The sequence below is a fragment of the Bubalus kerabau genome, chromosome 13 (genome assembly GCF_029407905.1).
Source record: "Bubalus kerabau isolate K-KA32 ecotype Philippines breed swamp buffalo chromosome 13, PCC_UOA_SB_1v2, whole genome shotgun sequence".
In the NCBI taxonomy this organism is placed as follows: domain Eukaryota; kingdom Metazoa; phylum Chordata; class Mammalia; order Artiodactyla; family Bovidae; genus Bubalus; species Bubalus kerabau.
Window position 1 is genome coordinate 65,355,968 of NC_073636.1, and position 25,278 is coordinate 65,381,245.

General features: G+C 46.7%; 1 protein-coding gene and 1 long non-coding RNA gene across 2 annotated transcripts in view; one reads left to right on the forward strand and one right to left on the reverse strand.

Annotated features, from left to right (window-relative positions):
* Positions 1-1,274: 1,274 nt before the first annotated feature.
* Positions 1,275-25,278, reverse strand: part of LOC129625078 (fer-1-like protein 4) — a 45,500-nt gene continuing 21,496 nt past the window's right edge. The window contains 18 exon segments of the mRNA XM_055543233.1: positions 1,275-1,646; positions 1,758-1,858; positions 1,941-2,142; positions 2,144-2,192; positions 2,840-3,081; positions 3,304-3,402; positions 4,507-4,592; positions 5,090-5,250; positions 5,823-5,977; positions 6,403-6,573; positions 6,754-6,881; positions 20,637-20,753; positions 20,858-20,995; positions 21,072-21,172; positions 21,673-21,715; positions 22,566-22,697; positions 22,786-22,841; positions 22,987-23,182. Coding sequence (XP_055399208.1) covers positions 1,454-1,646; positions 1,758-1,858; positions 1,941-2,142; positions 2,144-2,192; positions 2,840-3,081; positions 3,304-3,402; positions 4,507-4,592; positions 5,090-5,250; positions 5,823-5,977; positions 6,403-6,573; positions 6,754-6,881; positions 20,637-20,753; positions 20,858-20,995; positions 21,072-21,172; positions 21,673-21,715; positions 22,566-22,697; positions 22,786-22,841; positions 22,987-23,182 — 2,370 coding nt within the window. The 3' untranslated portion in view covers positions 1,275-1,453.
* LOC129625079 (uncharacterized) lies at positions 13,198-22,765 on the forward strand. Its single transcript, XR_008701249.1, has 2 exons — positions 13,198-13,428; positions 22,526-22,765. It is a non-coding gene; the product is annotated as an uncharacterized LOC129625079 (long non-coding RNA).

Consider the following 25,278-nt stretch of genomic DNA (forward strand, 5'->3'; position numbering starts at 1 on the left):
TTCCAACCCTATTGGTTACGGGTCCTGTGTGCAGGCTGGGACTTGCCCCCCTAGTGGTAGCTAAAGCTGGGGCCCCTCCCTGCCACTCTTGGCACAGTCACCTGATCCTCTCCTTACTGACCCTGCTCCGTGCCAAGCCCCTCCTGGCGTCCAAGGGGGGTCCAGCCAGGTCCTTTGCAATTTCCTGGGTGGACACAGAACTGAAAAACAGGGAGGGAAGGTAGTGGTGCTGCCGGGGCTAGCATTACCTTGGCTCTGGACCTCGTCAGGGCTTTTCATCAGAGCCCTTCAGACGTGTGGGGAACCAGTCGTAAGACCTCACTACTGCACAGCCCGGGGAACCAGGGATTCTAAAAGCTGGGGAGTTTCAGTGTAAGACAGTAGAGGGGGGAGAAACAAAGTAGAGTAATGGCCAGAACACTTCTTGAAGCAGACGGACATGAGACCCAGCTCTGACTTGGCCACTTGTGAGCTGTGACCGTGGACGTGTTATTGATGGGCACTTGTCTATAAATTGTGGATGATGTTGTCAACTTCAGTGAGTCCTGTTTTTTTTGGTCACCCAGGAACCATTTCCCCTATTAACAGTATCCTGGGTTTCCTCTGGGCACCTCCCTGCCCACCCCGTCAGCTTGTGTGATTTTTGAGGAGGGTCGATCTCCCACCCTAAGCTCCAGGGGAGGGCCTCAGTCAGCATGCCCCATCCCTGCTGGCCCCAGTGACCCAGAGCAAGCCAGGCTCCACCAGGACTAGGAAATCTTTCCTCCTGGACGTGAGGATGGGGAGAGTCGGGGTTGCCGCAGCCATCCTATACTTCCAGGGACAGACCATCTTCGTAAATGAGCTTCCCCTGAGAACAGCAGCGCCAGGCTCAGAGGCAGAGAACCAGTCTCAGTGACATTGTCTGAACCCTGTGACAAACAGCGCCTGAAACCCACCACCTCCTGGGAATTACCACTGTGGAAGCCACAACAGTCCCTTTTTGCTTCAGCCAGCTTGGGTTGGGATTTCTGTCACTTGGAACCAAGTGTCCTGAGTGACCTGCCTACTCTCACGCTTACAAGTTCATGGAGCACACAGAGGGTTTAGCTGTCATGGAGCAGCAGCAGCCACTGGCAGGGCAGGGGGACTGCTCAGGGGGCCTGACCCCTCAGTGGCCAGACCTCCTCAGCAGGGAACCTCCCCTGGGTCCTATTCCTCCTGGCAGTAGGGCCATGTGGGCAGCACCGCCCCCATCCTGTGTATTAGTCCAGTGAACCCCAACACCCAAGGTCACCCAGGAACACCTCTATTCTCTGCCCCGAGCGTTATTTATTATCTGCCGTGGGTGTGCAGGTAACACGAGTGGATTCCCTGGAAGGTTTGGGCAGAGGAAACAGGGCAACTCCAGGATGGCTCCTGTTGGTGGGAAGGAGGCCAGAGCTGGCTTTACGGGATGAGTGTCCACGGTGAGTTAGGGGTGGTGGAGGGGGCGGAAGATGACCTGGCTGATCTGCCCGGGCATGGTGTAAAAGACGAGGAGGAGGAAGACAGTGATCAGCGCCAGCAGCAGCAGCAGCACCAAGATGCGCCAGTACCGGCGCCAGATGAAGACGACGAAGGTCTTCAGCAGGTTCACAAACCAGTTGAAGGAAGTTTTGGGGCGGCTGCCGGGGAGCAGGTGGTGTCGGATGAGGAGGAAACCCTCTCCTGTCTCCACTACCGCCACCCCCGCCCCCTACCCCGGATCTGGCCCGCCTCCTGCGCCCCCCACTCACTTGGGCTTCTCCAAGGGCTCAGGCTCCTTGCGCCCCTTCCCCACTGGCCGTTTCTCAGCCTCCTCCACAGTCAGCAGCTCAAACTCTGCCTCAACCTTTCCCTGGAAAAGAAGGGACAGAAGCCAAGTTCTTGGGCGGCCTCAGGCCGACCCTCCCACCCCTCCCACCCCCGCTCCTGCCTACCGTGAGGACGTAGACGTTGCCTCCTGAGTGCGAGAACTCTAAGTCTTCCCGCCGGCCTTTCCTCTTCTTCCTCCTCTTCTTGCCGGTCTGAGCCTCCCGCTGCTCCTGCTCCTCGTCCTCCGGCTCCCGCAGCTTCACTACCGGCCACCAGCCCCGCAAGCGGTGGCAGCGAAACAAGTTACACCTGGGTGCGGCCCCGTCCCGGGCCCCGGGCCCCTCGCACCATGTCCGGTAGCTGCAGCTCCAGGGATCCTGCAAGTCCAGAGCGCTCCGGGTTAGGCAGGAGCAGGTCTGTCTTAGCCAACCTCCCATCCCTGAGAGTGACTCCAAGGAAAGCAGAGCCCAGAGCTAGAAAGTGACTGATGCCTGACCAAATCCCTGGAGATGGAAGGCAAGGCATGTAGCGTTAGAATGGCAGTCCAGTGGTTAAGACTGCACTCCCAATGCAGGGGCCCCAGGTCCAATCCCTGGTCAAGGAACTAGATCCCAATGCTGCAACAAAAGTCCCAGGCATGGCAACTATGACACCTCCCGAAGACACATTTTTTAAGAAGCTAGGATGTGGTGGTCAGGCCACAGCTATGCACCACACACCACAGTCCAAATGTCAGCGGGTTGTCCTATGGGACAAGGCACAGCAGGGACTAACAGCTGTGGGGCCAGAGTAACCTGAGCTCAGGTCAAATGAGAGGATTGAATTGGAGACTGGGTGGGAATGGAGGTTATGATGCTCAGAGCTGAATAAACTCAATAAATTATTAGGCCAGAAAGCAAAAGTTGGGAGGATCCGAAATCCAGGATGCAGGGTTGGTTAGAGTAGGGAAACCAGGGGCCAAGGGCGGGGCAATGAGGGCAGAAATGGGAGCTAGGATGGAGGTGGGAGGACAGCTCAGCAGTACCGAGGAAGTCGTTGGCGGAGATGCGGTCATAGTCCCAGACCTGCAGGACCAGCACAGCCGGCTGCCGGAATTCGGCTTCTTCCAGGGCAAAGGGTCCAGGGTGGCGCCGGACGCTCACCTCGCGCTCCGTGGGCAGGTAGTCAAAGCGGAACACGAAGCGCCAGTTGAAGTTGCCCTCCCCGGTCAGAGAGTTGAAGTGAACGTCTGTCTCCTGCTTGTCGTGCTCCAGCCCCTTCACCCAGCTGGGACGGGGGAAAGGTGCAGACCAAGAGTGGGCATGCGCGCAGGGCCGAGTCCGGAATCGGCTCCTCACCCAGCATGCCCGTCCGCTCACCCTCAGCCAGCTCCGGGCGCCATCAAGGGCCCAGAGGACAGGCAGGGTTCTGGCTCAGCCCAGGACCCAAGGCCCTGCTCGCAGTCACCTCGGTACACAGCCATGCGCCCAGCTCGGCCTGCACGCCTACCTTTTCACATAGATGTCACTCGACATCTCTCCAGTGAGAGGGGTCACGTCATCCAGAACTACATCCTCCGTGTTCCAGATGATGACTCGGAGCTCATAGCTGAGGGATGTATTGGGGGGAGGGTTTTCAGACTCTTGAGAGGGGTCTTGGGAGCAGCTGCAGGAAGGACCTGGGCCAGGGCCACTGACACTCAGCAACTGGAGTGTGCCTAGCCAGGTGATCAGATGTCCGTGGTCCCTTGAAGGGGCAGCCCCAGGTATCACTGACCACCCCAGCCATTGCAGTTGGCACCAGGAATGGTCTGCTGACCCACGCTGGGTCAATGAGATTTTTCCCTCCCATAAATTTGGAATCAAGACCCTGAAAACGTGAGTCCCAAAGCATCAGACGTAGATCTGGAGCTACCACAAGCTTAAGTGCTGTGCAAGCGGGGAGAGCCAGTCTGCAGAGAAACACTAAGTGGGGATGAGAGCATGAAGCCCCTAAGGGACAGAGGAGGGGCTGCGACATTCTTGATCCTACCCCAGGTAGCCCTGTCCTGGGCTGTCAAATGGTTTCATCTGTTGTTTTGCCCAGTGTTAATTTCCCCTCATTTGTCGACAGCACCTTGATTTTCTGTGGGTGACCCTACCCCCACTACTGTCCACTGTGTCATACTGGTGGGTCTGTCACCTAGGGGACATCACCCAGGACTGATCAATCAGTGTATTACAGCCCTCTGATCACAGTGATTGGTTCAGGAATCAGCATTTGACCCAAGCTGGTCCAATGATAGTTAGCCCAAGACACTTGCTCTAACTGGGAAAGAGGTGTTTATTTTTCTGCTCAAGTAGTCTGGTTGGTAAGATGTAAGCTTGTGCTGTTAAAAGTCACTTTGACTCCAGACTGCAAAAGCTTCCATGAGACTGACACCAAGGAAAGCAGAGCCCAGAGGCAGGAAGTGACAGATTGCTGACGAAATCTGAAGTGCACACACTCCCCACTCAGACCAGCTTAGGTCAGAAGGTAGTTAACTGGTACTTGGACTCTCTTCAGTTTCAAGTGTCACCCAACTCACAGTGGCTTATGAAAAAAAAAAAAAAAAAGAATAATGGCTCGCCTACCTGAAGCCTGGGTCAGCTCTGCCTGCTTTACCAGGGGCCCTTGTCTAGGCTGGCCAAGATGTGCCCGCCCCATGGGAGGAGGGGCCAGGACTCCTCTTACCTGATTGGCTGCCGAGGCTTGATGTCAACTGGGGGTGGGGCAGGCACATCTCTGGGAAAGATGTCAATCCACATGTGAAGAGACCCCTGGGGGCACAGGACTGGGCTGAAGGGTCTTCCGGGGGTCCCACCTCCCCTAACAGCCCTGGGGCCGGAGGTTGTGCCTTGCCCCAGGTGGAAAGGAGAGCTGGAGTCAGGGGGGTAGATCCTGGGGGATGAGGATGAAGGCAGGGTCTGAACTGGGGATTCCAGGGTTGAGGTTAGACTAGGGGTTCAGAGATGAGGCCCTGGAAGTGGAAGGCTGAGATCCACAGTGAGACCCAGTGTTCCCAGGTCCAGATCCTAGAAATCTGGGGTAGAGGTCAGGTTGGGAGTGCCACATCTGAGCCTTGGTAGGCCAGGGCTGGGACTCCTTCAGAACCAGAGTCTGGGGTGAGGGGAGGGGGTCCAGGATGGAAGTCCAAGACTGGAATGGGGAGGGTGGGGACCAGGATCAAGAGCCAGAGTCAGAAGTGGCCGTGCCCAGGTCCAGGACCAGGTGGGAGTCCTGGGGCTCTGGGGATGCGCCCTGAGCCCTCCTTCACCTGCAGCAGCCCTGGGCTGCGGGGATGGTAGAGGGGCCGTGTTTCTACGTGCTCAGGTACCAGCTGGATCCCAAGCCCTGGCATCTCCTGCCAGCACCGCAGCACCAGCAATGCCTGGGCCTCCTCAGAGACATCCTTTGCCGCCTTGGAGCCCCTGATACCTACAACAAGAGGTTCATGAGCTTGGGTTCCACACGGTTCCCAACTCTGCTCCCTCCTTCCCACCACCCCCACCCCCTGCCCTCAATAGACACTCGGGGCTGAGGCAACTGCTGTACTGGACAAACCCATCTCCTGGAAGGGCATGTCCACAATGCATAGAAAGTGGCGGATGCTGCTGTAAGAACTTTTGCCAATGAAAAGCCAGCAGTAGGGGGACAGTGGGATTGGAGGGGCTGTGGCCTTTGTGCAAACCTTGTTTAGAGTACAGACCACTGGCCATGTATGAAGCACAAGCTAAATTCTGCACCATATTGTATACTGCATGGGACTTCTGTGTCCTCAATTAGCTATGGCTCTGAGGGGTTCACTAGGGCTCCCCAGAGATCTCACACTCACCAACAAAGACCATTTTCTCTCCACTATTGTCCTTACTCAGCCAAACTCACCTCCTCTGCTTGCAGAGGGAGGCAGGATCTTTGGGGACACATTAGGCTGATCATCAGTGGCCTCCCCCATACCTTGCTCTGCCATCTTGCCCACTCTGGATTGTCCAACAGAGAGAGACTGGTACCTGGGGGCAGGGTCTCTGGCGGTGTCAGAAAGAGTTTGCTGCCCACCTTGACAGCCTCGACTCGATATTCAGGTGGGGGGAGGCCACAGCATTGGCATAGCCCCACCAGGATCTGTGAAGGCCGGAATGCATCACGCCAGGCATTGTATCCATTCCTGCAGGCGGAAATGGAAGGTGCCTCAGTTGGATCCAGCACATAAACATAGTTGGGCACAGGGGCAGGGATGGCGGCCCTTGAGGACTTAGGATTCAGGTTCATAACTCTACTGGAGAACAGGTTAGTCCTCGCTTACAGTAATGGTGAAAATCAAGTATGCATGCCAGATGCTCCTATGAAAGAGATACTGATATTATTACCCCCATTCTGCAGATGAGGAAACTGAAGCTCAAGGAAGTCAAGTGACTTATTAGTTACAGATCCCAACTCCCAAGCCCATTTCTTGACCAGTAAGCTATAATGTCTTGGTCACAGGGGAGTCCCCTGCTATGAAATTAAAGGATCTGGACCTTCAGGTGGGATGTGAACTCTGAAGTCTTTGGTCAGACTTAGAATGACTCCCGAGGGCCCTGTGGGACTCACATGTCATACTGGGACGCCAGCCCACAGTTCGCCCTGTGGTGGCTATAGAATCGGTTTTCCAAATCAATGTGGGTCTCTCCAATGAGGTCATCAGAACCCACGAGGTCATGATCATACACAGCTACGGTCAGCTCAGGCTCAGCAGGGAGAGAAATGCTGAGTTCCAGGACCCTGGCAAGGAGAGAGCACAGCTGAGAACACCTCCACACCCTGGGGATGGTCCTGCGGGGGAAGGGGTGGACTCAGCACCCCTGTCCATTCCCCCACCATCACTACTAGCTGCCTGAGTGAGAGTCACAGGGCCAGATGGCAAAGTTACTCCCCATCCCCAAGTCCAGGGCCCAGCCTCACTCTCCAAAGATGGGATTCAGCTGCTTGGGGATGTATCGTTCCTTGGTGTCCAGCCGCTCCCGGCCCGCGCTCACCACCACATAGGGGTCTGCCTTGCCATTGGGGTCTGCAGGAGCCAGGTTGGTAGCCTAGGGAGACAGTACGGGGTGGAAATGAGAGAAACGTCAAAACCCAAGGTTGCCCTTGCTGGGCCTACTCTCCGATTTAGTAAACACAGAAAGTTGCCACGGAAAATTCTTCCACTGCAAGATGTTAGCTGAGAGGTTGGATGAGGTGACTTACTTTCTTTTAACTTAATTATCGAAATACAGTAATTATTGTCATACAAATAGGTGTAACAGGAATATAATGAAGGCTGCCCTGGTGGTCCAGTGGTTAAGAATCCACCTGACAATGCAGGGGACATGGATTCAATCCCTGGTCCATGAAGACTCCATGTGTCGAGGGGCAACTGAGCCTGTGCACCACAACTGAGCTGCACTCTGGAGCCCACAAGCCTCAACATGCGAAGCCACTGCGATGAGAAGCCAACACATCACAACTAGTGAGGAGCCCCTGCTTGCCACAACTAGAGAAAGCCCGTGTGCAGCAACGAAGACCCAGTGCAGCCATAAATAAATAAATACAACTTTAAAATATATATATATATATATATATATATATATATACTGAAACAAAATACGTGGAAACATGTATAGTCAGTTCAGTCGCTCAGTTGTGTGTGACTCTTTGCGACCCCATGGGCTGCAGCACACCAGGCCTCCCTACTGCTGCTGCTGCTGCTAAGTCGCTTCAGTCGTGTCTGACTCTGTGCGACCCCATAGACGGCAGCCCACCAGGCTCCTCTGTCCCTGGGATTCTCTAGGCAAGAACACTGGAGTGGGTTGCCATTTCCTTCTCCAATGCGTGAAAGTGAAAAGTGAAAGTGAAACGGCTCAGTCATGTCCAACTCTTTGCAACCCCATGGACTGCAGCCCACCAGGCTCCTCCGCCCATGGGATTTTCCAGGCAAGAGTACTGGAGTGGGGTGCCATTGCCTTCTCCAGCCAGGCCTCCCTGTCCATCACCAACTCCTGGAGCCTTCTCAAACTCACGTGCATCAAGTCAGTGATGCCATACAATCATCTCATCCTCTGTTGTCCCCTTCTCCTGCCTTCAATCTTTCCCAGCATCAGGGTCTTTTCTAGTGAGTCAGTCCTTTGCATCAGGTGGCCAAATTATTGAAGTTTCAACTTCAGTATTAGTCCTTCCAATGAATATTCAGGACTGATTTCCTTTAGGATGGACTGGTTTGATCGCCTTGCAGTCCAAGGGACTCTCAAGAGTCTTCTCCAACACCGTAGTTCAAAAGCATCAATTTTTCAGTGCTCAGCTTTCTTTATAGTCCAACTCTCACGTTCATACATGACTACTGGAAAAAACCATAGCTTTGTCTAGATGGACTTTTGTTGGTAAATTAATGTCTCTGCTTTTTAATATGCTGTCTAGGATGATCATAGCTTTTCTTCCAAGGAGTAAGCGTCTTTTAATTTCATGGCTGCATTCACCATCTGCAGTGATTTTGGAGCCCCCCAAAATAAAGTTTCTCATTCTTTCCATTGTATAAGGGATTTACTATTCAATTCATAACTTTCCATATCATTTGAGTTTCACTCTTTTGCAATGAACATATTTTACTTTCATTTTATTTTTACTTTATTTTACTTTTTATCCCTTTTTTTGTTTTGTTTTTAATTTATTGATTTTTTTATTTTTGGCTGCGCTGAGTCTGGGTTGCTGGGCACACTGATTTCTCTGCGCTGTGAGGGGGATACTCTTCATGTGGGGTTCGGGCTTCTCACTGCAGCAGATTTTCTTTTGTGGAGCACGGGCTCTAGGGTGTGTAGGCTTCAGGAGTTGCAGCACCTGGGCTTAGCTGCTCCACGGCATGTGGGCTCTTCCAGGACCAGGGATCAAACTCGTGTCCCCTGCATTGCAAGGTGGGTTCCTAACCACTGGACCACCAGGGAAGTCCTCTTTTGTTAAATTAAGAAATTTTAGCTAAATAAAAAAATAATACAATGAGCATGTGTGTACCCAGCTTCATAAATAAAACACTACAGACAAATGTCTTGAGTCCCTGACTGGATTTAATTCCCTTTCCATCTCTAAAGTAGGGAGAACTCTTTATTTGGGGTTTTTTAATTAGGGTTTCTCACACACACACACACACACAAAAAGAAAATATACTTCTGTTACATATACATGCATCCCTAAGCAATATATAGCATGATCTTATAATCTTTCATGGTTTAAACTGTATGTAGTAAACTTACTTTTTATATTTTTGAAAACTATGTAATTTAGTAGATATATAACTTATGCATAAATTACTGAAATAGAATTTATACACAGCAGAGTTCCAGTTGCTCCTCTTCTTTCCCAGCACTTGGTATTGTCAATCTTTTTTATTTTCATCATTCTCATCCATGTAAAATTGAAGCTCACTGGGGTTTAATTTGTGTTTCCCTGCTGATGAAGCACGTTGAGCTTTTTTTTTTTTTTTTCACTTTTGAATGTGTTTATTAGCCTTCTGTGTATATATATATTTGCTTTTGTGAAATGACTTCAAATCTTTTGCTCCATCATTGAGTTTGTAATTTCCAATATTACATTTTTAATTTCTAAACATTCTAACTGGTCCTTCAAACTTGCTGTTTATTTGTAATGGTCTCTTGTTCCTTGCTCATTTTAATTTCATTCTATTTCTTTAAACATTTCATATTCTCTATCTAGTCATTCCAATATCAACAGCCTTGGGGTCTGAATCTGTTATTTTTGCTAATTCTTACTCCTGATGGTCTTTTTCTTTTTCTTTGGGTACTTTTTAATCCTGACTCATATTTGGTATGACTCATGCTGAGGGCTTGTTGTGGGTGTTCTCTGCCAAAGAGGGTTTGTTTTCACTCTGCCAGTTCCCTAGGCAAACTACCAACCTGCAGCCACTTTAAATTAAATCCTCCAAGCCCTGGAGCCCTGGAGCCCACACGCCACAACTACTGAGCCCGAGTGCTGCAACTACTGAAGCCCTTGCCCCTAGATCCCACGCTCCACAACAGGAGAAGCCACCACAATGAGGAGCCTGGGCACCTCAATTAGAGAAAGACCTCTTGCAACAACAGAGGCCCATAGCAACCAAAAACAAGAAACAGGTAAATGAATGAAATCTTCTAATTGAGGTTGTGGGGATCACACCAGAGGTGAGAAGGCAGCGTGTGGTCGTGGATGCTTAGGGAGACTTTTCCCCTCTAATCAATACCAGGGTTAAGGCAGGCAAGCTGCCTTGGTGTCTCCTTCTGCCTTGCAAGTTTCTATCTTCATTCATCCTTATGCTGAAGGTGTCGGGGGGGGGGCTCCAGGTGGCCCCGGGGTTTCATCTTCCGTCCTCACTGCCTGTCATGAGGAAGAGGAGGTCTCTCTGGTCAGCAGTGAGTGTGGGGTGAAAGCCAGCTTTACCACTCCTTTTTTCTTAGTTCCTGTATTAGCTATACTTCCATATTTTCTGTATTCTTTTATTTGTTTTTGGCTGTGCAGGGGCTACTCTTTATTGTGATGTGTGGGCTTCTCATTGTGGTGGCTTCTCTTGTTGTGGCTCCCCGGCTCTGGAGCTCAGGAGTTGTGGTGGAGGGCTCAGTTGCCCCAAGGCATGTGGAATCTTCCCGGATCAGGGATCGAACCCTGTGTCCCCTGCACTGGCAAACAGATTCTTAACCACTGGACCACCAGTCTGATTTTCTGTATTCTTGATGCTCTGGTATCTGGGGCTGTACTGACGCTGGAGAGACTGCCCCTGCCAAGGCTACTAATTTCCAGAGTTAGCAAGCAACATATTTGCCAGAGTACTTTTCATATACAAACCAACTAATCCAGACCCCATACAACATCCAACCACCTCCTCTATCTGGCCTTTATACTCCAGAAAGTAATATTCCTCTGCTTTTATCATCCCCACGGCCAGGTTCAGACAGCTAGAGACAGCGAGACAACTCCTGTACCCTAAAGCCTGTAGGAATTATTCAAACTAACCAGTCATAAACCTGCTTATGCTGCCTTGCCCCATCTTTCCGTCAAAAACAAAAACAAAAAAAAACACGCACAACAAAGGCTCTGGCCCTCATACTTCCCTTGTTCCTTCTGCCTTCGGACTGGCCCTCATGTTTCCTGGGTAACCCTGCAAGGCACAGCCTGCCCCACCTCTAGAAAACTGAAACAAACAACAGACAGTCTTTTCAATGGCAGCCATCTGATCTGTCAGCTTCACCATACGTGGAAAATAACAAAACCGTGGGTGCATTTTAAAGCAGTTCCTGCTTTTACTTTGGGTTTTTTTCTACTCTAAAAATCTCGCACTTTCTTGGAAGCTCAGCATTGCATTTAAAAGATGTTTTTGAAGTATGGAAGTTTCTCAAAAAACTGAAAATAGAGTTGCGATATGATCCAGCAATCCCACTCCTGGGCATATACCCAGAAAAAAACTGCACTTCAAAAAGATACAGGGAATTCCCTGCAGTCCAGTAGTTGGGACTCTTTGCTTCCACTACAGGGAGCAAAGGTTTGATCCGTGGTCAAGGAATTAAGATTCTGCATGCCTCTTGGCATGGCCAAAAAGAAATAGAGAAAATATAACAACAACAAAAAAGATACATTCACTCGTGTGTTCATAGCAGCACTATTCACAATAATCAAGACATGGAAACAACCTAAATTTCCATTGACAGATGAATGGATAAAGAAAATATGATACACACACACACACACATATAATATATATACACACACAATGGAATACAATTCAGCATAAAAACATAATGAAATACTGCTATTTGCAGCAACATGGATAGAGCTAGAGATTGCCATATTAAGTGAAGTAAGTCAGAAAGAGAAAGACAAATACCATATGATATCACTTATATGTGGAATCTAAAAGATGACACAAACGAACTTATTTATGAAACAGAAACAGACTCACAGACATAGAGAACAGACTGTGGTTGCCAAGGGGGAGCAGGTGGGGAAAGGATGGGTTGGGAGTTGGGGATTAGCAGATGCAAGCTATTATATGTAGGATGGATAAACAACAAGGTCCTACTGTGTAGCACAGGGAACTGTATTAAATATCCTGTGATAAACCATAATGGACACATGAAAAGGAATATATATATATATATATGTATGTATAACTGAATCACTTTGCTTTACATCAGGAATTAACACAACATTGTAAATCAGCTATGATTCAATGAATTTTTTAAAAAAAATTTTAAGATGTCTTTAAAATTTGATCCAGCATTTTTAGCTTTTGGTGAGTGATGCTAACTTTAATCCTCAGGGTGTGCTCTTCCCTCTTGAGACACAGACTCTGCTGATCTTGAGCTCTGATGAGTGATGTCCTCTCTCCCATCCTTCATGCACATGACTCTATCTGCACAGCTCTTGGAGGCTCTTAAGCTGCCCTGGTGGTTTGCAGTTTTAAGGCTCTGATTTCAGCATAATTGGAACTCAGATTTTTTGTTAATTGTTCTTGTTTGGGGGTGATTTTCAGGAAAAAGAAGGGGAAACACCCTATTGGTGTCACCTTCCACAAACTGGGAATCATGAAACTTGCTTACTTCATCCAAATTTCTGTTGGGAGATGTATTCTTACTGACACATGTTACTGTAGTTCGTTCAGTTTAACTGTAGTATTTGTTATATGACTGATACACACACACTCTCTCTCCTATTTAGGAACACTTTAGGAGAAGGCAATAGGAACCCACTCCAGTACTCTTGCCTGGAAAATCCCATGGACGGAGGAGCCTGGTAGGCTACAGTCCATGGGGTCGTGAAGAGTCAGACACGACTGAGCAACTTCACTTTCACTTTTCACTTTCCTGAACTGGAGAAGAAAATGGCAACCCACTCCAGTGTTCTTGCCTGGAGAATCCCAGGGACGGAGGAGCCTGGTGGGATGCCATCTATGGGGTCGCACAGAGTCGGACATGACTGAAGTGACTTAGCATAGCATAGCATAGCATAGGTTATTTCTAAATTTTTTATTATTACAAATAATACTAGAATGAACATATATGTTTTCTTAGACACATTATATGAAAATTTTTCTAAGATTTTATCTAGAAGCATAATTACTGGGTATTGGCTATGAGAATCTTCCATTTGACAACATATTGTACATCTTACTACAAACTGTTCTCCAAAGTTGTTATAACAATTTACATTCGGTGGCAGGCAGAATAAATCACCCCACAAGATGTCCAAGTATCCCTGAACCTATGAATATCTTACATTACGTAGTAAAAGAGACTTTGCAGATGCGATTAAAGATCACAAGATGAAGGAAGTAGCCTAGATTATCCAGGTGAGTCAAATATAATCACAAAGGTTTTTATAAGTGAAAGAGGGAGATGAGAGAGTCAGGGAGAGAGATTTGAAGGTGCTACACTGCTGATTTTGAAGATGGAGGAAGAGGTCATGAGCCAAGATACACAGGCCGCCTGTAGAAGGTCAAGAAGACAAGTAAATGATTGTTTGCAAGAGCCTGTAGAAGGAAAGCAGTTGGGCCAACACCTTGATTTCAACCCAGTGCAACCTGTTTTGGATTTCTGCTCTTCCGAACAGTAAGATGATAGACAGATGGTAAGTATGTGGTAATTGGTTGCAGCAGCAAAGAGAACTAATGCCTCCTTCTACCAGCACTGCGGTAGAGTTCTACAGCTGCCCCGCCCCGGTCTAATCTTGCCAATCAAAGGGAGGGAAATTTCTGACGGTTTCAATTATTTGCCTGTCAGATTACAATTAAAGTGCAGGTTTTGTTGTTGTTCTTTTGTTTCTTTGTGGGATCTTAGTTCCTGTGCAGCCTGTGGGATCAATCGAACCCTCACCACCTCCCACCCTGCACCCCCCACCCCCGCATTGGAATCACAGAGTTTCAACCACTGGACCGCCAGGGGAGTCCTAAGTTGTAAGACTTGTTAATATGTTTATTGACCATTGGAATTTCTTCTTCAGTTAATTCCCTTTTCATATTTTTTTCTCAATTTTTCTTTTTGGTCTTCTTACAGATTTGCAGAAGTTACTTAAGTATATAGCAGACACTAGCCCTTTATTGATTATTCATAGGGTAAATATCTGACCCAGCCTGTGTTTAGGCTGTCATTTAATCGAACATGTTTATGGATGCCTAGAAGTTTAGTCTGAATGGAGTCAACATATATTATTTTTTTCCTAATTTAGGAAAACTTCCCCCCACCCAAGATCATAAAGATATCTTAATATTTCCTTATAGTTTCGCTTTTCACAATCAAATATCAGATTAGGCTGGATTTTTTTGTGGATGCTACAAGTTAGGAATTTCATTTTATTTTATTTTTTCCACACAAATAATCCATCTTCATGGGACCACTTACAGAACAGTCTCATTTTGCTCCCAAATGATCTCCAGTGCCAACTCTGGTGTAAATTTCTATGTCTGTTTTTTTTTTTTTCTTTTGGTCAAGATGAACAGCTTGCAGGATCTTAGTTCCCCGACCAGGGATCAAACCTGGACTCCCAGCAGTGGAAGTATGGAGTCCTAACCACTGGACCACCAGGGAATTCCCATCTGTGTCTGTTTTTTTTTTTTTTTTTTAACTTCTACCCTGTCCCATTGGCCTAATCATCTGTTCCCATGCCAAAACCACACTGCCTTAATTACCATAGCTTATAAGAATTCTTGTCTTCCTACATTGTTCTTCAAAATTGTCTTGACTACTCTTGGTACTTTGTTCTTCCATAGAAATTTTAGAATTAGCTTTTTAATTCCAGGGTAGCAACGCTTAGCCTTGTGCCTGGCTTATAGTACACACTACACTGCTTGAATTGCATTCTCCCTTTCTTTCCACTTCTTAACCATCCACACTCTTTAGGTAAACCAGCCCCTTTAGTTTCTAGTTTATTCTTCTGGTATTTCTGGTGCACAGAGGAACAACTATGTAAATTCCTTGGATCTTTTTCTTTCTTACATGGAGAGCAGCACTCTGTAGGTATTCTTTGTATTCTGCTTTTTTCACTTTATACCGTGTCTTGGAAATCACTCCATCTCAGTTCAGAGATCTTCTTCATTCTTTTTCACAGCTGCATGGTACACTGGTGTGTGGACTTACCATAGTTTATTCACCCATTCTGCTATGTATGTGCATTTAATAAGATTTGATTTGGGGACTTCCCTGGTGGTCCAGTGGATAAGATTCTGCGCTCCAAATGGAGGGGGCCCAGGATCAATCCCTGGTTGGAGAACTAAGATCCCACATACTGCAACTAAGCTCACATGCCACAAAGTACTGCATGTTGCAAAGAAGACCCAGCACAGCCAAAATAAATAATAAATTTTAAAAATAAAACAAAAAATGACATTTGATTTTTAATGGCACTCCAGCTTTAGAAATTTTATTATTTTCAAAGGGAAAGTGAAAAGTGAAAGTGAAGTATTTCAGTCATGTTTGATTCTTTGTGACTCCATGGACTGTGGTCCATGGAATTCTCCACGCCAGAATACTGGAGTGGGAAACCATTTCCTTCTCCACGGGATCTTCCCAACCCAGGGATCGAACCCAGGTCTCCCGCATTGCAGGTGAATTCTTTACCAGCTAAGCCACCAGGGAAGCCCTTATTTCAAAACTGCCCAGCAAATTTTTTTAAATATTATTTATTTATTTGGCTGCAGTTCAGTTCAGTCGCTCAGTCATGTCTGACTCTTTGAGACCCCATGAATCGCAGCACACCAGGCCTCCCTGTCCATCACCAACTCCCGGAGTTCACCCAAACTCATGTCCATAAAATCGGTGATGCCATCCAACCATCTCATCCTCTGTCGTCCCCTTCTCCTGCCCTCAATCCCTCCCAGCATCAGGGTCTTTTCAAATGAGTCAACTCTTTGCATGAGGTGGCCCAAGTATTGGAGTTTCAGCTTCAGCACCAGTACTTCCAATGAACAGCCAGGACTGATCTCCTTTAGGATGGACTGGTTGGATCTCCTTGCAGTCCAAGGGACTCTCAGGAGTCTTCTCCACAGTTCAAAAGCATCAATTCTTCGGCGCTCAGCCTTCTTCACAGTCCAACTCTCACATCCATACATGACCACAGGAAAAACCATAGCCTTGACTAGATAGATGGACCTTTGTTGACAAAATAATGTCTCTGCTTTTCAATATGCTATCTAGGTTGGTCATAACTTTCCTTCCAAGGAGTAAGCATCTTTTAATTTCATGGCTGCAATCACCATCTGCAGTGATTTTGGGGCCCAAAAAAATAAAGTCGGACACTGTTTCCACTGTTTCCCCATCCATTTACCATGAAATGATGGGACCGGATGCCATGATCTTCGTTTTCTGAATCTTCAGCTTTAAGCCAACTTTTTCACTCTCCTCTTTCACTTTCATCAAGAGGCTTTTGAGTTCCTCTTCACTTTCTGCCATAAGGGTGGTGTCATCTGCATATCTGAGGTTATTGATATTTCTCCCGGAAATCTTGATTCTAGCTTGTGCTTCTTCCAGCCCAGAGTTTTTCATAATGTACTCTGCATTGAAGTTAAATAAAGGGTGACAATATACAGCCTTGACATACTCCTTCTCCTATTTGAAACCAGTCTGCTGTTCCATGTACATTTCTAACTGTTGCTTCCTGACCTGCATATAGGTTTCTCAAGAGGCAGGTCAGGTGGTCTGGTATTCCCATCTCTTTCAGAATTTTCCACAGTTTATTGTGATCCACACAGTCAAAGGCTTTGGCATAGTCAATAAAGCAGAAATAGATGTTTTTCTGGAACTTTCTTGCTTTTTTGATGATCCAGCAGATGTTGGCAATTTGATCTCTGGTTCCTCTGCCTTTTCTAAAACCAGCTTGAACATCTGGAAGTTCATGGTTCACGTATTGCTGAAGCCTGGCTTGGAGAATTTTGAGCATTACTTTACTAGCGTGTGAGATGAGTGCAATTGTGCGGTGGTAGTTTGAGCATTCTTTGGCATTGCCTTTCTTTGGGATTGGAATGAAAACTGACCTTTTCCAGTCCTGTGGCCACTGCTGAGTTTTCCAAATTTCCTGGCATATTGAGTGCAGCACTTTCACAGCATCATCTTTCAGGATTTGGAATAGCTCAACTGGAATTCCATCACCTCCACTAGCTTTGTTCGTAGTGATGCTTTCTAAGGCCCACTTGACTTCACATTCCAGGATGTCTGGCTCTAGGTAAGTGATCACACCATCGTAATTATCTTGGTCATGAAGATCTTTTTTGTACAGTTCTTCTGTGTATTCTTGCCATCTCTTCTTAATATCTTCTGCTTCTGTTAGGTCCATACTATTTCTGTCCTTTATCGAGCCCATCTTTGCATGAAATATTCCCTTGGTATCTCTAATTTTCTTGAAGAGATCCCTAGTCTTTCCCATTCTGTTGTTTTCTTCTATTTCTTTGCATTGATCGATGAGGAAGGCTTTCTTATCTCTCCTTGCTATTCTTTGGAACTCTGCATTCAGATGCTTATATCTTTCCTTTTCTCCTTTTCTTCTCTTCTCTTTTTGCTTCTCTTCTTTTCACAGCTATTTGTAAGGCCTCCTCAGACAGCCATTTTGCTTTTTTGCATTTCTTTTTCTTGGGGATGGTCTTGATCCCTGCCTCCTGTACAATGTCACAAACCTCATTCCATAGTTCATCAGGCTGTACTGGGTCTTAATTGCAGCCTGTGGGATCTAGATCCCTGATCAGAGATCAAACCCGGGCCCTCTGCATTGGAAGGGCAGAGTCTTAGCCACTAGTCCACCAGGGAAGTCCTGCCCAGTCAATTTCTATAGCCTTTTGTTCTCTGCCTGTGAAATAATTTTAAACAGCTGTTTTGTATTTTAATATTTGAAAACTCTAACATCCAAAGCCTTAGAGATCTAATTCTCCTTTGTGTTATTTCTTTCTAACAATTTTTCCTGATGATTGTTTTCTTATATAGATTGTCATTTGGGATTGTGAACCCAAATTTGGTTATCTAAATCTCTGGAGTCTGTGAAGGCTGATTTGGAACCACTTTAAGCTGATTTCTCAGCTTTGAGTTTTCTGGATTATGCAGATAATAACATCTCAAGTCTTAGGGATTTCCCTGGTGGTCCTGCGGTTAAGAATTCACCTTGCAATGTAGGGGGCGTGGATTGGATCCCTGATTGGGGAACTAAGATCGCACAGCTGCAGAGCAACTCAGCCGGTGAGCTGCAGCTGCTGAGCCCGTGCACCACAGCTAGAGTCTGTACCACAACACGAAAACGCCACGTGACACAACATAGATCCCAAATGCCCAAACGAAGACCTGACACAGCCCAGTAAAGAAATACATTAAAAAAAAATTCAAGTCCTAAATCAATGTGAGGGCAAAACCCTAATACTAAATCCTCAGGAAAGGTATTTTTTCTGTTTCACCCAGCTGGAACAGAGGCTAAGACAGATCATTTACCTTACAGGCTCCTTTTCCAGTGGGTGGGCTTCCTCTTGACTACCTTTCACGGACAGTAGAGCCCTTCCTGGGTCCTGCTTTAGGCAAGTTTCTTAGTTGTGTCTCCCACCTTGTATAGGATGTTCCGTATTAGAACCTAAGGCTTGGGGTCCAGATATGGAGAAATCCTCTCAAGAGAATCTGACTTCAGGGCTTGTTCAGGGATTCCTGCTGTTTCCTCATTTGGCCACTGAGAATTCCCCTTCTTATGAGTTTAGCATTTGTATAAAAGACTGCTTATCTAGCATTTCTAGATGTATTATATCAGGAAACTATTTCAGACCATCTATGCTGCAATGCTGTTAGAAGCAGAAGGTCCAGATGACTGCAAGGTCTCCAGAGACTTCAGGAAACAGGTGTTTTATGATATAAATAGAAGGGAGGGAGGGACTTCCCTAGTGGTGCAGTGGTTAACAATCTACCTTGCTATGTGGGGTTCAATGGCACCCCACTCCAGTACTCTTGCCTGGAAAATCCCATGGATGGAGGACCCTAGTGGGCTACAGTCCATGGGGTCGCTAGGAATCTGACACGACTGAGCGACTTCACTTTCACTTTTCACTTTCATGCATTGGAGAAGGAAATGGCAACCCACTCCAGTGTTCTTGCCTGGAGAATCCCAGGGATGAGGGAGCCTGGTGGGCTGCCATCTATGGGGTCACACAGAGTCAGACATGACTGAAGCGACTTAGCAGCAGCATGTAGGGTTCAATCCCTGGTCAAGGAACTAAGATCCCACATGCCGTGGGGCAACTAAGCCCAAGCACTGCAATGAATACCCAGTGCAGCCAAAATTTGAAAAAACAATAAATAAATAGAAGGGAAAGGACCTTCCTTCCTATTGTCTAGGATGAATGTACTGTTGGGACTGAGATATGGGAAGTGGGAGCAGAAGGAAGAGGGGAGTGGGCCAAGGGAGTCTGGACTTTTCCACAGGTACCAAAACACCTATAAAATAAGGATAATTACCAAACTAGTATGTCTAGTCTACTAGTAGTCTAACAAACTAGACCAAGTTACTGATGCATCATCTCATTTGATTTTCCAATTGCTGTGAAGACAGCATATCTTATCTGCCTGTAGACAGATAAGGATACTGAGTCCCAGAACAAAGCATAGTGGGACTTCCCTGGTGGTCCAGGAGCTAAGACTCTGCACTCCCAATGTAGGAGGTCCAGATTTGATCCCTGGTCAGGGAACTAGATCCTACATGTCACCCTCACACCATGACTAGAGAAGCCTGCACGCTGCAATGAAGACCCAGCTAAGCCCAAAAAAAAAAAAAAAAACAAAATAAAAATGCTTTTTTAAAAAAGCAAAGCTTTGTGCCCAAAGTTACACATTTCATAGGTGATGCAAAGCTGTCCCTCTTTACAGCTTGTATTCAGGGCTAGAGACACCAAAAAACAAAAAGAAAGCTGTTCACAGAAAATAAGCCATTATAATTAGATACAGAACATATTGTATTGTCCCTGCCCATGAAACATTAAAGGAAAAACAGCCAAGTAATTCACATTATCTAGTGTATGCACTAGGATGCTTAGATTATGGCAGAAGAGCCACAGAATGTTTCTTTAAATTACACCTTAGAATCCCTATATTTAAACTAGATAAAAGCACAGCATCTGCTCTGTGCTGGAAGTAAATGTGTAGCAACCCCCTCACTCCCTTCATTCTCTGAGATGCCTTTAAGGAAACTTCAGGGCCCTGCTGAGTGAAAACCCTGATGGTCCAGTGGTTAAGAATCCACTTGCCAATCCAGGGGACACAAGTTCAATCCCTGGTCCGAGAAGATCCCACATGCCACGGAGCACCTAAGCCCACGTGCTGTGACTACTGAAGCCCGTGCTCCGTAACAAGAAAAGCCACCGCAGTGAGAAGCCTGTGCGCTGCAACGAAGAGTAGCCCCTGTTCACTGCAACTAGAGAAAGCCCTCCCATAGCAATGAAGACCCAGGGCAGCCAAAAATAGTTAATTCATTCAATGATTGATTTTTTTTTTTAAGTAAAAAAAAAATCCTGCAACAATGGGAAGACCTGTACAAAGGCTTTGGTGGGAGGCCATCATGAAGCTTTATGGGTTGTGCTCTTCCTGGAATTACTCTCCCCATTCTTTTAATATGAGACTAGAACTACAAATAAGGAGTCAGAAGATCTAAGCAGTAAATTCAGGTTCTGCCATGAGCAAGTTGTGTAACCTTGGGGAGTCTCTTAACTTTGTGCCTAAGATTTTCCACCTGAAAAGTGAAAAAGCTGGACTCCTATCCCTTCTGTCTGTAGGTTTTGCGTACATTACCTTTTTTCGATTTAGAGGCGTGCAGGGTCAACGGATGCTCACCTTTACAACATATACTCTAACCAGGAGCTTGATGGGCCGGTTCTATGGGATCCCCTGGGAGATCTGGGGCTCAGAGAAGGACACTGCCTCTGATTCTGGGTAAATGAGGAAGGAGCCCTGGGTGGGATGGGAATGGGGAGCAGAAAAAACACTGCTAAGAGAGACTTCCTCCTGCATCCCTGTCTGTGCTCCCTGGTCCCCCATTCCTCCCCCAAACATACCTTGAACTTGCCTACAAGCTTTCCAGACTCTTCATCCTCTCCATCTCCACCCTGACCCCCCTGCCCACGGTACAGGGGAAACACATTCAGCCAGTCTTCAAAGTGGTTAAACTCTTCCTCCAGGGAGGTGTTGTAAATCTGAAAGGCAAGGGCCTCAGTGACAGCCCGATATCTCAGAATGGGAGCAAAATTCTCTCTCCCAACACCCAGTTACCTTGAGAGTGGCGAGCGCTTTTTTCTGGGACACAAGGCCTTTGACTTCAGGCTCACTCTGGTCATGGGCTTCCCCATCCACAGAAATGGGGTGAACTCCATCTGGGACTAGCAGAAATGCCCCATTAGAAACTGATGTGGGGCTTCACTGGTGATCTAGTGGTTAAAAATCACCTGCCAATGCAGGGGACACAGATCTGATCCCTAGTCCGGGAAGATCCTACATGCCGTGGAGCAACTAAGCCCATGCACCACAACCACTGAGCCTGCGCGCTCTAGAGCCTGCAAGTTGCAACTACTGAGCCCCCACACTGCAACTAATGAAGTCCATGTGCCTAGAGCCTGTGCTCCACAAGAGAAGCCACCAGGATGAGAAGCCCGTGCTCCACGAGAGAAGCCACCAGGATGAGAAGCCCATGCGCCACGAGAAAGAGGAGCCCCCACTAGCTGAAAGAAACTAGGGAAAGCCTTACACACAGCAATGAAGGCCCAGCACAGCCAAAAATAAATAAATAAATCTTAAAAAGAGAGAAAGAAAGAAGCATGGTGTTGGGAAAGGGAGGGAGACAGAAAGAGGAAAAGCGAGAAAGCCCATCTCTTACCTGAATCCCCAGGGTCATCCATTTCATCCTCATCAAAGTTGGCCTGAAATCAATGGGCAGGTCAGAGATCCTTCCATTCCTTTCACCTCCTTCATCTACCCCTTTCCCAGGATAGGGAGCTGGGAAACTTTAGTTCAAGTTCCAGCTGGGTAAGCCTACTTGTGTTTTCAAAGTGAAAGTGAAGTCGCTCAGTCATGTCCGACTCTTAGAGACCCCATGGACTACAGCCCACCAGGCCCTCCATCCATGGGATTTTCCAGGCAAGAGTACTGGAGTGGGGTGCCATTGCCTTCTCTGTTAACAGCGGCTAGGCATATTATATTTACTTGGAGCTGGTATACTTGGTGACAGCCTTAGTGCCCTTGTGTTTCCAAAGCCTTAGTTTATCATGTACTCCTGATATGTAACCATCAGTTACATGTGGAACTGCTGAGCACTTGAAATGTGGCTGGTCCAAACTGAGCTGTGCTCCAAGTGCAAACTACACACTGGATGTCAAAGACTAGTATAAATTAAGACTGTAAATTATTTCATTATTAATTGTTTTTGATAGTTACTTCTTGAAATGCTATTGTAGATACACTAGGTTAATAAAACATATTATTAAAAATCAACTTCAATTGGTTCCTTTCACTTTTTTAAATATGTGGCTGCTGCAAAAGTTAAAATTGCATACGTGGCTCACATGATATTTCTGTTGGACAACACAGCTCTAGATAATGGAGTTAATAGTCCCCAACTTCTCAAACTGTGGCAAAGATGAGCAAAGATGGCTGTAACAGTTTTGAAAATCTGTAGAGCTCCATGTTTGATGAGCTCCTTCTTCTTACCATTCACCCTCCTCTGCCTCCAGCTCCACCACTCCCACCCCCAGCACCTTCCCCTGCTCCCACCTGGCCCTGGAGCTCCTGCAGTGATGCATAGTACTTGGACCACCAGTCAAGCTCTTCAGGCTCTGGGATGTCCTCCTCCAGCCCCGGGCCTCGATTCAGGAGGCCTCCCAGAGGCAGCTTCTTCAGAGGAGCCTGGGGGAGCAAGAACTCAGCGCCCCTAGCCCAGCACCACCCCAAGCCCTGCCAGCCCCTTCTCCATACATTCCCCCCACTCCATCACCTTCAGGAGCCGTCTGGGTGTCCTGTCGGCCCTGAAGGGGTCCAGGGACCTCTGTCCTGAGAGGGGACCAACGACACCAGGAGAAGGACAGGCAAGTAGAAATCAGACTCCATGTCCCACTGGAGGGTCTCTGGGAGCCATCTCAGCCGGGAATTAGATGAAGACTTCTGTCTGGTGGCCCCTAGGCGGAGAGCCCCTTACCTCGAGGTTCCTTGGGGACCAAGTCCCCTGTCTCCTCCTCTTCTTGCTCCTCAGGGGCATCCTCTTGACCCCGGAGAGTGAATCTCAGCATGTGGGGGACAACGTGGGACCCCACAAGCACTGTGTGGCCAAAGGCCCGGCGCTCGATCACCAGGACACTGAGAGGGGGCTGCAGGTAAGGCTGTTCCGGCAAGTCCTGGGGGTGGGAGAGAGGACCTGGATCTCCACAGACTCGGGGAGCAGGAAAAGGCCGCAGCAGAGACAGGTGAGAAAACAAGGCAGCTAAATGTGCATTCCAAGTCCACAGCCCCACTGAGTCATCTCTGGTGAGTCACTGCCTTCCCAACCCACTCCCCAGCTAAAAAGGGGATACAGTCCTGGATTGGAAAGGCTATTGCATCACATGACATAACAGATACAAAAGTAATTTGGAGCCTACAAAGTGCTATCAGAAACATGAGGTTGTTGTTATTATTATGTAAAGGAGAAATACTCAGTTTGCTAATATAGACTTAACACCATAAAAATTATATATACCCTTTAATCCAGAAATTCTATGTCTATGTCTATGATCCTGAGTGGGGAGGGGGAACACAGTTATAATACTGTATTGTTGGTTTTATTTTACATATATGTGACAATCACAGCACCAAAGAGGGAAAAATGGAGTTATAATAGAGCAAAGTATTTCTATTTTACTGAAACTAAATCAGTATTAATCTGAAACAGACGGTGAAAAATCAGTATGCATACTGTAATCCCTGGAGCAACTAAGTAAATATCAACTAAGGAATTAAAGTAGTATACTAACAAATGTCTATTTAATACAAAAGAAGACAGTAAAGGAGGAACAAAAAATAAATGAAATGTATAGAAAACAAATAGCCAAGTGGCATAAGTAAATCCAACCATATCGGTAATAACATTAAGGACTTCCAAGGAGAAAAGGAAAGATATAAACATCTGAATGCAGAGTTCCAAAGAATAGCAAGAAGAGACAAGAAAGTCTTCCTCAGCGATCAATGCAAAGAAATAGAGGAAAACAACAGAATGGGAAAGACTAGACATCTCTTCAAGAAAATGAGAGATACCAAAGGAACATTTTATGCAAAGATGAGCTCGATAAAGGACAGAAATGGTATGGACCTAACAGAAGCAGAAGATATTAAGAAGAGATGGCAAGAATACACAGAAGAACTGTACAAAAAAGATCTTCACGACCCAGATAGTCACGACAGTGTGATCACTGACCTAGAGCCAGACATCCTGGAATGTGAAGTCAAGTGGGCCTTAGAAAGCATCACTACGAACAAAGCTAGTGGAGGTGATGGAATTCCAGTTGAGCTATTCCAAATCCTGAAAGATGATGCTGTGAAAGTACTGCACTCAATATGCCAGCAAGTTTGGAAAAGTCAGCAGTGGCCACAGGACTGGAAAAGGTCAGTTTTCATTCCAATCCCAAAGAAAGGCAATGCCAAAGAATGCTCAAACTACTGCACAATTGCACTCATCTCACACGCTAGTAAAGTAATGCTCAAAATTCTCCAAGCCAGGCTTCAGCAATATGTGAACTGTGAACTTCCAGATGTTCAAGCTCATTTTAGAAAAGGCAGAGGAACCAGAGATCAAATTGCCAACATCTGCTGGATCATGGAAAAAGCAAGAGAGTTCCAGAAAAACATCTATTTCTGCTTTATTGACTATGTCAAAGCCTTTGACTGTGTGGATCACAATAAATTGTGGAAAATTCTGAAAGAGATCGGAATACCAGACCACCTGATCTGCCTCTTGAGAAATGTGTATGCAGGTCAGGAAGCAACAGTTAGAACTGGACATGGAACAGCAGACTGGTTCCAAATAGGAAAAGGAGTACGTCAAGGCTGTATATTGTCACCCTGTTTATTTAACTTATATGCAGAGTACATCATGAGAAACGCTGGACTGGAAGAAACACAAGCTGGAATCAAGATTGCTGGGAGAAATATCAATAACCTCAGATATGCAGATGACACCACCCTGATGGCAGAAAGTGAAGAGGAACTCAAAAGCCTCTTGATGAAAGTGAAAGTGGAGAGTGAAAAAGTTGGCTTAAAGCTCAACATTCAGAAAACGAAGATCATGGCATCTGGTTCCATCACTTCATGGGAAATAGATGGGGAAACAGTGTCAGACTTTATTTTTCTGGGCTCCAAAATCACTGCAGATAGTGACTGCAGCCATAAAATTAAAAGATGCTTAGTCTTTGGAAGGAAAGTTATGACCAACCTAGATAGCATATTCAAAAGCAGAGAC